The sequence below is a fragment of the Eublepharis macularius genome, chromosome 15 (assembly GCF_028583425.1).
Source record: "Eublepharis macularius isolate TG4126 chromosome 15, MPM_Emac_v1.0, whole genome shotgun sequence".
Lineage (NCBI taxonomy): Eukaryota > Metazoa > Chordata > Lepidosauria > Squamata > Eublepharidae > Eublepharis > Eublepharis macularius.
In genome coordinates, this window is record NC_072804.1 from 27,954,186 (window position 1) to 27,969,979 (window position 15,794).

The following is a 15,794-nucleotide window of genomic DNA, read 5'->3' on the forward strand; positions in this document are numbered from 1 at the left end:
TTAGGACGAGAGCTGTAAGATGCAGAGCTGCAGCTGAAATCTTGGGGGAGCTATTGGCTTCCTGGGGGAGTGCTTGACATTTTCCTGCCCCCTTCTGTAATCCCCTGACATTCTGAACTGCCTCCTAGCCTTTTGTAGGGATTATGAAGAATGGGGATTGAAGCCCCCTTAGGAAAAACTAGCATATGCTGAGTAGATATTCCACAGTGCTTGAGGACTTTTTGCTACAGAGGGTGGGTCAGCAAGGGGATGCAGGCAGTCTTAAGTAAGCATGCATAAGGTCAGGCTGATCTTTAGTCATGGTGCAAAAAGTGGCAGGAGCAGAGAGGACCTCCTTTGCAGCATTTTAACTCTTCCCTCTCCCTCCCCAGCTGGCACAAGTATGCTTTCAGAATGAAAATTCTGCCTCCAACCTGGGTTACTGTCAGCCCTGTGTGTGACAGTATATAGTTGTGCGTGACAATATAAAAGTTGACCTCTGTGCAAATGTGATTGTAGTTTAGCTTAGCTGACGTTAAAGCCGCACAAACTGGCTGCTTTGTGGGAATCTGGAGTCCCAGGGTATTGGTGAGGTTGTTCCAAGCAAATGAGCAAAGTTGTTCCTTTTGAGTGGTAGAGTGGTAGACCTCAGATGTGTAATCTTGGAGGCTGACCGCTGGGGATTTGGCATGGTTTGATGATAATATATGGCATAGGTTTGTTCTTAAGAAACAGCTGATCTTGACTCATTTCCTGTTCTCTGGAGGAAGTCCTCTGAATAAAACAGACGGAGCCTGCTTAAGCAGCCTCTTCTCCAAGCACCTCACAGCACTGGCCCTGTCCTTCTATTTTATCCTCACAACAACACTGTGAGCTTAACTAGACAGAGAGTGACTGGTCCAAAGGAAATGTCATGGCAGAGTGAGGGGTATAAACCCTGGTTGTCACTGGATGCTCTAATTAGAGTGTCCAATTCATTAAATACCAATTTCTGTTATTCACATGAATAGCTTGACATCTGACTCCTAAATCTGAAACTTTCCTGGCTCAGGAATAGTCAGTCAGCTGTGAAACTTTTGCAAAGTTGTTTTGCTGACAACATAGCATGGATACGCTCTGATCTGGATGCCAGCTGCAATATAGGTGAAGCAGAAGAAATGCCTAATACATCATCTGGTCTGCTTATGGACCATTTTGACCCAGGTATAGTGATGCATATTGGCAGGATCCTGACACCTGTGAAGACCACTACTTGTGCACTGGATCCTTGTCCATCTTGGCTGCTAAAATCTGGTAAAGATCATAAACGAGTCCTTGATGTCTACCATAAATCAGTCACTAACTCAGGGCGCCTTCGCTCAGCCACTCAAAGAGGCGGTCATCTGCCCACTATTTAAAAAACCATCCCTAGACAAAAATGATGCGGCCAATTATCACCCAGTCTCTAATCTGCTCTTTCTAGGCAAAATGATTGAGAGCGCAGTAGTGGACTAACTCCAGGTCTTCTTGGATAAATCTGGCACTCTGGACTTTTTCCAGTCCGGTTTCAAGCCAGGTTAAGGGATAGAGATGGCTCTAGTGGCTTCAGTGGATGACCTCCATCTGAATGTGGATAAAGGCCATGCTGCTTTGTTGCTCCTTCTGGATCTATCTGTGGCCTTTGACACAGTAGATCAAGCCGTCATCCTGTTGAGGCATTTGGAGGCAGAAGTGGGTATTGGGGAATATGCCTTGGACTGGTTTAAATCATTGATTCCAGGGCCCTGGGGAAAAGTCCAGGATGAGGCCCCCGAATCACTGCCATCCCTCACTGAAGGCCCTCTGCCTGGGCCAAGAAAGAGCAGCCCTCATCCTGTGAAAGTCAAGTGGGAGCTGTTGCTGAAAGCCTGTTGCCTGGGTGCTGGATGGGCGAGGCCCAGGTACCCACTGCCTGAACCCCAGATGGAGTGGGTGTGAGTAGCTGTCGCTCCAAGTGGGCTGCCTGAACCCTGGAAAGGCTGGGTGCAGGTGGCAACAGCAGGAGCTGACACCCCCCCCCCCCGCATGTGTATGTGAAGCCATGGGCAGTTGGGGGCCCCCAGCATGGGGCCCAGGGCAGCTGCTTCTGTTGCCCATTGGTGAAGACTGGCCCTCCCCTCCATAAGGAAGGAATCCAGGGTTGTGCTGGGCAGCTCTGCATCCTGGAATGCAAGCGAGTTTTTTTGCCAACACGCCCAGGCAGTTGCTATTTGTACTGACGAGAAAGCGTGCTTGTGGTCCCTCCTTGAGTTAGTATCGCGTTCCTTTTTTCCTTCTGTGCTAGCTGACGACACAGAAAGATGCTAAAATGATACTGTACAGACCTTTTTAAGGAGGGGAGGCAGCGGGGACAGCCGCCCCAGGTCTCTGACATGGTCTCTGTCGACATCAGCATTGACAGATAATAATAATAAGTCTCGCTTTCATGATAGCCTCTGTGTGTGTGTGTGTGTACGTATACAACAACAACTTCAGGCTATGAAAACAGAGGACATACTAAAAACAACCAAAACAAATGCTGAATAAAAGAATAGAATAGATTAAATGGCTGGAAGAACAAACCCTTACATGGGCAACATCTAAAATCAGTGCCAATCCAAAATATCAACTTTGCCAGAAAAAAAGATGAAACTGTGTCTCACCTTATCTCTGAATGCAGCAAAATTGCACAGATGGACTACAAAGCTAGATATGACAGGGTCACAAAGCTGATTCATTGGTCATTGTGTAAAAAGTATAACTTGGCAGTATCAAAGAATTCATAGGAACATCAGGTGGAAAAGGTGCTAGAAAATGAACAGGTCAAGATCTTGTGGGACTTCAGGATTCAAACTGATTGGCACTTTGAACATAATACACCAGACATAACAGTTGTGGAAAATCGAAAAGTCTGAATAATCGACATTGCAATTCCTGGGGATGCCAGAGTCGAAGAAAAAGAGCAAGAAAAAATGATTAAATATAGAGATCTGGCAATAGAAACCACCCAACTATGGAAGAAGAATGCAACAGTAGTCCCCATTGTCATCGGGGCACTTGGAACCATCTCGAAAAACTTTGCAATTCATATGGAAAAACTGCAGCTTTCTGACATAACACCTACAGAACTGCAAAAGACGGCACTACTTGGAACAGTGTACATATTACGCCGATATCTGGTTGATACTTAGGTCTCCGGTGGAAACTTGTATCAGCTTAGCAAGGCCAATCAATAATAACATGTGATGTCTGCTTATTGTTGATTCTGTTTCAGATAATTCTAATAATAATAATAATAATAATAATAATAATAATAATAATAATAATGTGTCTGATTTTTTTTTCCCAGCAAAGAAAAAATGACATTGGTGTAGCAAGCAGAAAAGGTGGCCTCACTCAGCCTCTGTGTGCCTCTCAGTCTTAAAGACCGTAATGCCTATTCAAACAGGGCACCCACTCTGCTTTGGAAAATCTTCAAAGTTTCAGCTTTGGGCTCACTAAAAGAACTCAAGCCCTCTTCTCCATATGAACTTGGATCCTTAATTTTAGCAGATCCTATTAAGCATTTTTATTGACTTTTTTTATTGGTCATGTGTTTATGGATTTTGTTTTTATTTTATCTTCTTGATACCTTTTTAATGATTTGTATTGTTTTTTAACTGTTAGTCTTTTCAAGCAGGTCTGGAGAGGCGGCATATAAGTGTTCCAAAATATATGATTGAATCTGTTTCAGTGCAAATTTTAGTGGCCAATTGAACCCCAAGTGGGATTTTACTGGAAGGGAGACACTCCCATGAGATGGCCCTGTATATCCCACTTTATTGGTGTTTGGTGATTTCTATTTAAAAGCATAATCTCTGGTGCGGGACTGCAAGAATTCACTAGGCAGATTTAATAAAACAAAGATGAGGATTTGCTGTTAATGAACAGTGACTCATTTTTTCTGGGTTATTTTTCTTTTAAATATTAAGAGTCAGCAAATGTGTGTGTGTGGGGGGGAGCTGCCATAGGGAGAGAACGCGCTATGACATTGTGCATTAATGCTTGCCTGGATGAGTGGCAGGCATGCATGGAAGGCTAATGCACTCATTCATTCTGTATCCCCCCCCCCCAAAAAAAAACCATGAGTCTAAAGCTTTAATGAACCTTCTGGAAGGGTAGTTCACACCACTGAGTCTGGAGTGCTGAGCTGTGGAGTTTGGCTTGTAAATTCTTTGTGGTTTGCAAATGGCCTTGAATTTGACACCTAACAGCTGTTTGTTCCTGGCCTCCTGCTCTCCCAGGTACTGCCACTTTAGTGCGGAAAAGAGCTGTCTGTCGAAACCTGCCCAGTCCTGCTGCTGCTTGGCAGGGCACTGGGGGAGGGGATTGGGAGGGATTTGGGATTGTGTCACTTCCAGAAATGGCATCATTGTGTAGGTACGATGCTCTAGGATTCTGTGGTTTAAGGATTTGCTCGTCCCTGTGCCCTGAATTCTTCCAGCAGGTGCTAGCTAGGGCTAGTGACACTAACTCACAGCCATATTGTAGCTGTGAGCTCCCAGTGGGAACTCCATTGAAAAGCCCTGTTGGGGGGAGTGTGTGATTTGGATTTGGAGGAGGGGGCTTCTCTCCCCATGCCATTTTCCAAAATTGAAAGGGTGTCAGGAGGCCTCTCGCTGCACCATAGTCTGAATCCGAATTAGGCTTCCATGGTATTTTTCAATGACTCCAGTATTGCTCCGGGTCCAAATGTTGGACTCACACACCTTGCAATGAGGAGTTTGGCCCTTAGACTTCAGAGTGTAGTTCTTGAGGTAAAAACTGAACGAGTAGGGCATTGGGCTTCCTTTCTTAATGAGACTGAAGACTTCCTGCTTTAAAATTAACTGCAGTTTGTTGCAATGTCTGAATTGGGGGTGGTCAACAAATCACAGCTTGTTCGTTGCCTAATTCTGGTTTTGTAAGCAAGGAACAACTTACAGGGTTATTAAAACACCCAGTTCAGAGATTGTGACAAACAACCTGATTTAAAAGCTACCCACGATGTTGACGTGGCATGTAAAGAGAGTGACTGTATGGGTCAAGGACTGAAGTTTGTTGCTGTATCAAGCAAATAATAGTTTGTTGGATTGTCTGAATGCTGCTTTCCTGTTTGTGGCAACAGTATAACAGTGAACTCTTCTAGAATTATTTTCAAGAATCTTTCCTTAACTTTATTTTAGAACTTTATTTTAGTTCAAATGGCATATTTGAGCAACATTTTCTAATCAAGTTTACTTTGAGAATGAAATTGGTAAATCCAGAAGTTGGGTTTGGAGTTAGCGTTAGGGTTAGTCTTGTTTGGCTGTTTGGCTTCCATTTTTAGGCGCCTTTTCTTGGAGTGCACTTTCCCACAATCCCAGAAGTTCTAATGGGCTTCCCGAGATCGCCAGGTTCCCTTGCGCTCCCCGCGGGAGGCGGTGAATCTGTTGCTTACCTGTTCACCACTCCCATGTTGTTCCTCATGCATGCATTTTGCAGTGGGGCAATTGGGGCCCCAAATGAACCTAATTTGGCCTGTTTGGGGCCCACACTGCAAAGCGTGGGAGCGCTCTTGAGGCGGCACAATGGTGTTACTCCCGGGGAGGCCTGTTCCCACACTTTTCCCTCCCACCAGCCAGGTAAATGGGGGCAGAGGATGAAAACGGGGGATCCCTGCCCCCACGGGGGGAATGGGATCCCTACAAGGGGGCAAATTCAGATTGAGACAGTGGCATGGTGGGGGGGGATCTTAAATCCTTTCTCCCAGTGTGCCACAGCAACAGTTTGAATCCATTCCCCACACCTGGAAATTAAGTTTTAATGGGGAGCTCCCAGCATGTATCTGGTTGACAGGACCAAGGGCAGACCCATAAACAGTGTTGCGTGTAGTCAAGCCCCAAGTCTCCTTATTGTTGAGGACTTCAAGAGGGCCTGTTCATTGAGAATCAAAGACAGAATTTGCCTCTTTGGGAAGGTGGGATAGGGGGCAAATGTGTGCCATGCTTCTTTTGTGGGTGAGAGGGGCTATGGGCTAACAAGAGTGTGTGTTTAAAAACAGGAGGAATAAAAAGAATTATTTAGTACCTCATTTTATTGATTGGGAAGAGGGAATGGAGGCTGGCAGGAATGAAACAGTGGCCCGTGCTGTTTTCATTCTTCTGGTGTCTCAAACTCCTGGGCAGCTGCCTTGTTGAGCATAAAATCCTGTGACAGGCAAATGTAATCCAACATTTATTAAACCTATAAATTTTGAATAAGCACCACAACCTTATCTGGGCTTCAACATGTGCAGGATCCTGGCAGTGCCAACAAAGCGTGCGGTTCAGCATGGAATGGGAATGAATGAGGTTGGCATGAGTTTATCTCGCATGCATGGAATGTTTATTAAGCTCCTTTGGCGACATGAGTCCAATATCCGCTGAACAATAAATGGCACTACTGCAATAGAATCGCCTCTGCTTGTTTATTTGTTGAAATATTTATACCCTGACTTGCCTCTTGGGTCAAGGTAGCTTACATGTAGTAAGTAAAAGATTATGACTTTAAAAAACCCCAGTGCTCCCCCTGTCCCCGAAGATGCCTGCTGTCCATACCCCATCAAAAGCCCTGGCAAACAAACAAGGTTTGTTGTAATGGGTAACTTGCTTTCAGATATAGTTTGCTAACTAACTGAATTCAAAAATGCTTGGAGAGAAGACTTTCTGTAGCTCCATGGTCTGTTGATAACTAAACAGAAACTCCATGTTCAGAGGCAGAGTATCTGAGCAACAGTCCTATGACAGATTGAAAGAACAGGGGAGGACCATTACGTTCATGATCGAATTGTGAGCTTTCGGAGGTACCTGGCTGGCTGCAATTGAAAGCAGAGGCTCAATTCCAACATTGCATGGAACAATGGTATAACTCGTGTTAATGCGATTGTGTGAATGAAGGCCACTCCAGTAACTGGTTAGTGGAGTTAGTCTGTTAAGCAAATCAAAATTTGGTACCCAGAGATTCCACAGGTTTGTTCACTTTTTTTTCTTTTGCAGAAAGCAGTTCCATCCAAAACCCGATTAATCTGTCATTACAGCAATCATGCAGGACGCCTCCTTGAATCTCTGTGGGGGCGGCTGCAACCACTTGGGGCCTGACTCATCCTCCACAAGCAATAGATTGGAGGGTTTTTCTTATACTTCCTCCCCCTTCCCTTATTCAAGGCATGCAGCGATCCAACACACTTACCTAGTCCAAGGAGGTAGCCCATTGATCGAATAAAGTTTGCCTTGTAATGGTAGTTGCCCCATGGGGCAATTTCAAGAAGAATAGTGACTGTTAGGTGTGAATGCACAAGAACACATGGAACTTACACTGAGTCGGACCCTTGGTCGGCCAAGGTCAGTCTTGTCTGCTCTGACCGGCAGTGATTCTCCAGGGTCTCCAGCGGAGGTTTTTCAAGGCACCTGCTGCCTGATCCTTTTGACAGGAGGTTCCATGGATCGAACCCGAGACCATGCCAAGCTGATTGAACGAATCGGGTGCAGAGCAGGAGGCAATGCCCGTCCCCTTCACCTGGCTGGGATCAAGTCACAGAGGAGGAGGCAATGCCTGCCTGCCCGCTTTCCCCTCTCTAGAGCCCGTTGTATTTTTTCCCACAACGGGCTTTGTTACTAGTTGATCTATAAAGGTCTGTCTTGTCTGTTCTGACTGGCAACAGCTCTCCAGGGTCTCAGGCGAAGGTCTTTCACAGCATCTGCTAATTGATTCTGTTACTAGCAGTGCCAAGGATCGGAACCCAGTTCCTTCTGCATGCACAGCAGATGGTCTACTCCGAGCCATGGCCCAGTAAGTTTGTTTGCTTCATTTATGCCCTGCCTTTCTCCCCAGTGGGGACCTAAAGCATTGTTCTCCCTTCTAATTTATCCTCACAACAACCCTGTGAGGTATACGTGAAGAAAAATAACACAGCTGTTGGTAAATTGCTATGAATCCTGATACAGGCTTTATTTATTCTTGATAGCTTTATTGTACAAATTCCTACTTTCTTCCCCACCCCAAATGTGAAATTTTGTAGGATTCGCATTTGACACCTCTCTTTTTTTCAGCAGGAGAATGCAAGGATCTGGAATCCTGCAAGAAATGCATTGAAGGCGAAGCATCCCTGAACATCACCGACTGCGTATGGATGCTCTGCAGAGAATCCAAGGAGCAGCAAGGTGAGGCAGGCAGACCTCCAAATCACACACCTGGCCAAGCACCTCGTGTTGTTCCTGCAAAATGAGCCCTTTTCCCGTCTGTTCATTGGCTTCCCTTTTCTCATGGCGAGCCCAGTCTCTAGGACTTTGCCAAATGCAAAGGGGAGTCTTGTGGCATCTTCAACGAGTAACAAGATTTTTTCCAGTGTAAGCTTTTGTGAGTCCAGAATCCAATGCAGTGCAGAGATGTAAAGGAATGCATTCACAAGCCCTTCATGTTCCTTCAGAATGGGATTTGGAAACCACACGGCTGTCCTCTCCACCATCTGAGGTGCCAAAAGCACACCAGATAATTACTGCTGCCACCAGTGACTTGTTAACTTAACTACTGCTGCCATCAGCGACCTGTTAACTGGAGTCTCATACTAGCCCTCCGTGACTGCATTGCCATTTAGAAGCCCCACCTAGTTGCTGTGCCTCCCACTTGACTCCTACACGCTAGTGCATGTACGACCTATCTCAACTGTGCAATTTTGAGCTATTGCTCTCTAGGGACAGCAGGCTTCCGTGCTGTCACTCCCAGCTGCTACATTTCAGAGAGCAAGACCAAATAGGTTTGGTGTATTCTAGAGTTCAGACATAGATCATAAAAAATATAAGAAAGTGAAATAAATGAATAAAAAGAATACACATGGTCTGTTCCAGCATTCAGGCTGAGCAAGGGTACAAAGAAAGGGTGAAAACATGCAGTTTTAATACCTGCACATAGTATTTATTGTAAGCAGCTTTTAAATAGGGCAAACTATTATTATTTGAAGTTGCAGTAGTTTAAAGTTCAGCATTACCTTATTTCTCTGGATTGGGACTTCTCCCCATTGTCCCTCGCCATGCAGACAAGATGAAGTTCCATGGTAATAGTGTAGTCCTTCATGGTTTGTGCCCATTCAAAGAGGTACTCAGAATGAAAGAGAGACCTCTTCTCTGTGTCCAGAGAATTTATACTCTCCCCTTGGTAGGTTTCACCGACTTTGGGGTCATTCTGCCCTTAGTGCTTTAAAGAAAGGGTTTACTATCTAGCCATTTTGTTTTTATTAGTCTGTTGTTTTTAGGTGTGATGTGCTAGCGTGCGAGCTGTGCAGTGGTATACTCTTGTCCTACTTTGGCCAGAGCCATTAGCAGAGGTAAAATCTAAAGTGCTCTGTACATGTAGTTTGATGGCTCATTCCCAGCCCCCTTCTTTCTGCCAGCAACTAGTTTTCAGCCAGGTTCCAACGCCCAATAATTGAAATATTGAGGTGAATTCTTGGATGGGGAGGGCATTTCTCCACAAGGGGTAAGAGAAGAGAAAGCACAGGGTAAGGGGAAGAGTAAACAGGAAGCTAGCCTGAGGCTACCAAAGGACAGGTAAACATGCAGATTTTTGCTAGAGTTTATCTTGATATATAAGGTAGCAGATTGTAGATCGGAAGGTGACTATAGATGAGGGTTAGGCTTTTCTTGGGACGACTATTGCTGTATCAGAGTAGACAGTAATGAGCTACAGGCAGGGCTCATTTCGAGAAGGAACGTTTCCCAAAGAGGTCACATGTCAGGTGGCCCCACCCACCTGACTCTTGGCCATTTTTGGCCTGTTTCGTCTTGGATTGGGGCTGAAATGGCCCAGATCGGGCCTCTGACGGGTGGTGGATCACTACTCTCCTCCTCAGCAGCAGCCCGATCCTGACCATTTTGGGCCCCTTTTTGGCCATTTTCAGCCCTTTTTGGCCATTTTGGGCCCAAGTTCAGCCCTGAATGGCCAGGATTGGGTCCAAAACAACCAGAACAGGTGATGTCAGGGTGTGTGGCATATGCAAATCAGTTGTGCTAATGACACATTTCCAGTGATGTCAAGGGGCGTGGTATATGCTAATGAGTTATGCTAATGGGTTATGGTAATGAGTCCCTCCAGCTCTTTTTCTACAAAATGACCCCTGGCTTCAGGGACCAGGTGCCAGACTCTATAAGGCAGAGGGGTAGCTGCTTGATTCTGCAGCAAAAAATAAACAAGATCTTGCATCCGCCTACACTTTTGGGATCTAGAGTCAGCTTCTTTGGATGCTGAGAGCGGATCCTTGATACGTAGACTTTTGTGTAGAAGGTACAAGAAAAAACACACCATAGTGTCAAAGGATTATGAAATGCGAGAAGGAAAGAGAGTGAAATGATTGAATGATATAAGCTTGCAATGAGTTATTCAAGCTGGGAAGGGGGGAATTGTATATATAAGGCAGTTTCACGTGCTCCTTGTATATAATGTTCATTTTTTAAACGTGCAAGGCAGCTGGAGATAACGCAGCCGTTTTGATGGGCTTTGTTATGTTTATGAAATCTTTCCACTTAAAAAAATCACCCAAGGAGAAATAAAATAAAGCACATATGTAGACTTCTGGGATTCAGAAATTGCTTGCAGCAGTGCCTTCCCTTGTTTGTCTCTGGCTAGTCGAAGACTTAATGATGTGCTCTCACCTGCTGTTGGGATGTTGTTTTCAATCAAGTTATCCGACCACCGACTGCTGTCTTCTCTTTTTCCTCCCTTGGGTCAAGATGCTTCTTTAAATAGCCTTGTCTTGGCAGGCAGGGAGGCGGGGGCCATGTCATCTGGAATAATTGGGCGCTGGGTGGTAGTTGTTTTCTCCCAGACCCCCCCACACACACCATCATCCCTGGGGAGACCCAGTTTCAAACCTATACTGAGCTGTAAAGTTCAGCTCAGCCCGCCCTGCTTCACGGGGTTGTTGTGAAGATAAAGGAAGGATTGTGTGTGCCTGAGATGCTTAAAGAAAGGGTAGTATTTTAAAAAAAATAAAAAATGACATTTTTTTATGTAGCTAGCCTTAAAAAGAGAAGGTTTTAAGGTCAGAATTCCACTGGTTGAGCTTCAGAGGTCCTAGAGAAAGATGTTCATCTTTTGTACATGTGCAGACCAAAGCTAGTGTCTGGTTAGAAGACACTGTGGTAGATGTCTGTTCTGCAGTAGTGTTAGCCCGTGAACAGTCTTCAAGGGCATCCCTACACAGTGCACATTGGAGTAGCCAAGCCTGAATACTTGTGAAGGCATAAGAAGGCTTACAGCTTTCAGACTGGAAAGTCTGGTGGGAAATGTTCCTTGGTACTTTGAACAACAACAGTTACTTCTTCCATCTAAGACCACCACTTCTATCACTGCTCTCAGCCATCTGCTATGCCAGTATACAGACTCCCAATATTTGTTTATATAGCCTGCTGGACTATTTTAATGACTTTTTAAAAATTATTATTGATTTTATGTTTTTGTGACTTTTGATGTATTTTTAAAATGTTGTTAGCCGCCCTGAGCCCATCTGTGGGGAGGGCGGGGTATAAATCAAATAAATAAATAATACTGCACTCCAGGGTCCACTTGGGGTTTGAAAATAGCAATGGCGAAGGTTGTCGTTTTTTTTTTCCATAGCAGAAGCCGTTTGCCTTTAGCAGCTGTGTGATGTGCCAGGTCGATGCTGAACTGGTGTAGCTTTCCATGTTGCTGGATCTCTGTACCAGACCAGCCACTCCTGGATGTGTTGTCACGCAGCTGGTTTTGACTGACACTTGGTCGGAGCTCAGTTGTCCCAACAAAACAGTACCTCCTACCAAAGACATCGCTGAAGAAAGCTACATACTAAACTGTTTTATTTGCTAAGTCAGACTGTTGGTCCCTTTAGACCAATATTCTCTACTTTAGCAGGCTGCAGCCCCCCCCCCCAATCCAAGCAGAGGTGGTCTTAGCTCTTCTTGTCTCCTTTAACAGGAGGTGCTGCATGTGCAACCTGGGACCTTCGGCAGGCCAAGCCAATACTCTACTACTGAGCCATAGTCTGTACCCCATACGTATGACTGGTGGCAGCCACCTTCAGTTTTTTGTCCCTAAGATTTCCCAGAGTCGCAGAGACTTCTTTGGTGCACCTTGTGTGACTTAGTTCAAAAGTGCCAGGCAAACATCAGCTGTGCATTAGGGTCAGCTAATACTCGAAAGTTATTTCATCGCTCTCGCCCAGGCATATGCGACCATCTCTGGACTGAGACAGAAAAAGTTGCACAGTCATATCGGTCCGTGCAAAATCTGAAAACAAGAACAAAAAATCATGTAATACTTTTTATTAAGACTAACCTAGTTGACACAAAGCACTCTGCAACTTTCGGACCCACTAGGAACTAGTTCTGGATGCTACATGTTTTTTTTAAAAAGACAGAAGAGTAGAAAGCAGATTTTTCAGGCCGTGCTGTTAACATTCCTCTTAAGCTCTGCTTCACTGTTGATCTGCACCTGGTTGGTTGCCATGACTACCATCCCAGGAGAGAGCTCGAAGCAGGGAAGAAGCAACTTTTTTGCACGTGGACAAACCAGCTCCCCTTGTGCAGTGTCGTCCCGGCAGCTGCTGGCTGGCACAATTTATCTGTGTGTGAAGAATGAGCGGCTAGGGTTTGCCATGAAGCCATCTCCACGTGAAACGTTGCTGTGGAGGAATGACCTGATTCTAGCACACGTGGCCGCGGGGAGTGTATCTTCCTCCCCTCTCTTTTGGTGCAGGGTGTCTTCCCGTACTTTGTTGTTATGGAAACAGTATTTTTTGATTGTTGTTTAAAATGCCAACTCCATCATTTATAATACTTATTTAAATCTGGGGCTGCCAGATTGCAGCCCTGAGAATGCTTCTCCCCATTATCTTGAAAGCCACAACTCGGTTGGGACAGGCAGCAGCAGCAGATCTTCCCTTGTATTTCAATGAGGAGATTGTATGGCTTGCTGCATACGACAATCCCACACATTGTCTAAATGCATGGAGAGGAAGGGCGGGAACAAGCGCGCTAGCCCCATCCCTTTCCTCTGGTTGGCCACCTAGTCTGCGGGCCAAATGCAGTGGCTATGTGAATTTTTCCTCCCCATGATCAGCTACACTAGTTTTGGAATGTGGCCACTTCCTCCACCCTGCAGATGACCAAGTCATTGTATGGAGTGAAGGTGTTGGGCCAGCACACTTTCTCCCTCTCTCCCTCTCTCCCTCTCTGTGAATTCAGTGAAACTGCTCACCTGGATCAGGGTTTTGGGGGGGCAGGGTGGAGACTGCTTTTGGAGAATTAAAGTTAGGCCTCCACTTTAAAACATTCTTTTGCCCAAGACCATGAGAACCAGCAAGATCTGCAGCTTCTCTGGTTTGCCAGTGTCCCTGGGGGTTGGCTGGATTGCTGTGACATCATGGAATGTTCATGTGCATTTTAACCACATAAATAATGACAGATGTTGGAACAGGGCCAGCAGATACACAAACGATGGGCAGGTAGAGGAATTGGGCAGGTGAAGAAAAAAGGCAGAGAAGGCTGAGAGTCTAGCAGGCTTTCCAAAAATGAATGTCCCTGAGGCAGAACTAGATCCTGCCCCTTTAAAAGAAGAGCATTGTCTGCTCATGCGCAGAACAGCGCACCTAGCTTTGGCCTTCAGAGCTGAGGAGGCAAAGTTGTGGCTGGCTGGCTGGGGAGTTGCCACCACTACTGAAAGAATGCAACTGGGGCAGGGCAGATGGCTGCCTGGGGAGTCACTGCCACTGTCATCAAGGGCAAGAATCTGAGGCAGGGCAGGCCACGGCAGTGAGGGCAGAAAACATGCCAGGCCTGGTGTTGGAGGCCAGAAGCCACACACACACACCCCACCATTCTCTAACCAAAGCGATGTGGGCGGACTGACAGGTGGCTGGCTGGGAGAGTCTGAGCTGCTGTCACGGCAAAGGCCGGGATCCATGCCGAACCGAGCACTGCCAGTAGCGATAGTGAGAGGGGCAGGGAGCCCAACATGGCTCCCTGGAATCCTCCCCCCCAGTTCTCATGGTCCCCCCCATTTTTAAATATCTAAACTGAAACAGAACTAGAGTCTTTTCCTGCTCCAAGAAAAGATGTTGAAAAAATGGAAGCCAAACAGCCTGCAACCATTTTGAAAATGGAGACGTCTGGAATCAAGGGGAAAAGCCGCCAGCGTATGGTGAGTGGGCCATTCTTTTCAGGACATGTGGAAAGGTCGAATGATTTGCCTCTTGCTGAAAACCCACCATAAACAGCAGGGACTTTCTACCACTTCTTTCTGGCATTAGTTCGAGTCACAGCATGTGCACAGCAGAAAGCTCCCTACTTCCCAAAGATTAGTGCATGTACAGAGCTGCTTTCCTTTTACAGGAACTGGTACAGGAGGGGTTCAGTGAACTGCTTTTTATGTTGTGTTTTCTGAGAATTAAGATTGTCTACAAAAGCTCTATTTCAAGTCTTCCTTCTGTCAGAATTTAAGTGCTAGCACCCCAGTTATATAATTCCTTCCCCACTGATTCTCACTTAACACCTAATGTAATTAGTTTCTGACATTAATCTTTCTTATTGACTGGAAAATTTAAATGCTAGCATTTAAAAGTTTTAGAGCATTTTAAAGTTTGAGAGGGGTTTTTAAAATTCTTTTTTAACTGGAAACTGCTCAGGGGCCTTTGACTGACAGCAGAAATCTTAAGTAAATAATCTTTTGGGGTTCCTGTTTTTAAATAATCCTGTGTGGCAACTGTTTTGTCTTTGTTTCTGGTTGTGTGAACCCAAATGAGAAGAAAGAAGGAAGATTTGGCAGAGCTTTCAGAAGGGCTCGATTTAACCATCACCCTGTCCCACCCCTACATTTTTTCTTCTCCACTTTTAGGTACTGGGAATTGTGTGGGGAAGGGAGAACCGGCCAAGGAGAAATGTTCCTTCTACAATATCACTACCATGTGTGAAGGTAACAACTGCCGATTCTACAAAAATCAGTGGTGGAAGCTACTGCCTGTGCTGGGAGATTACATTGAGTCAGTTCAGTATAGAATCAGGGTATTATTGTAATGATAGTGGTGGACTACGATCTGGGAGACAAAGGTTTGAATCCCCATCAAATCTGTCATGGAAGCTCAAAGGGAAATCTTGGCCCAGTCACTCTCTGCCTATCCTACCTCACTGGGTGGTTGTGAGGATAAAATGTGGAAGAGAACATGTTCATTGCCCTGAACTTCTTGGAGGAAGGATAACATTAAAAATGTGCTAGATAAATAGATTGTCCTTGGCATTTCATGGTCAAATGAATGCTACCTCTGAACACGGAGAACCTGTTAGATTTTTATTTAAATTTATTCATCTGTTTGCTTACTCCTCTCATACCCCATCTCTCTCCCCAACACGACCCAAAGTGGTTTACATCATTCTCCTTTCTTGCATTTTATCCTCACAACAACCCTGTGAGGTAGGTTACGTTGGGAGTGTGTGACTGTCACAAGATTACCCAGCGAGCTTCCACGGCAGAGTGGGTATTCAAGCCAGACTCCCTCTGTCAGTAGTCATTCACAGTGTTCTATTGTTTGTTTGTTTAAAATATTTATCAGTCGCCTTTCTTCTAATGGTGTTCAAGGTGGCTTACAACATAAAATATCATGAAACAGCAGTTAAAAACAGTTCCCTGTGGCAAGATGTTCCACAAGCTGGTTAGGCAAAAGTGCCTCCTTTCCCCGCTATGTTCTTTACTAATTGCTATTTAGTTTCACTGGGTGATCCCGAAGTTCTAATGTTTTTAAGTCTAGTGACTAAACCTGC

The 15,794-nt window shown here is 45.3% G+C and overlaps 1 protein-coding gene across 2 annotated transcripts in view; it reads left to right on the top strand.

Moving 5' to 3' along the window:
- CD164L2 (CD164 molecule like 2) overlaps window positions 1-15,794 on the top strand; it is a 38,697-nt gene that overhangs the window by 6,882 nt on the left and 16,021 nt on the right. Inside the window, exons 2-3 of one of the 2 annotated variants that reach the window (XM_055000079.1) lie at window positions 8,064-8,174; window positions 14,875-14,952. In XM_055000079.1, the coding sequence (XP_054856054.1) occupies window positions 8,064-8,174; window positions 14,875-14,952 (189 nt within the window). The remainder of the gene's footprint in view (window positions 1-8,063; window positions 8,175-14,874; window positions 14,953-15,794) is intronic. The other variant, XM_055000080.1, reaches the window with a different exon arrangement.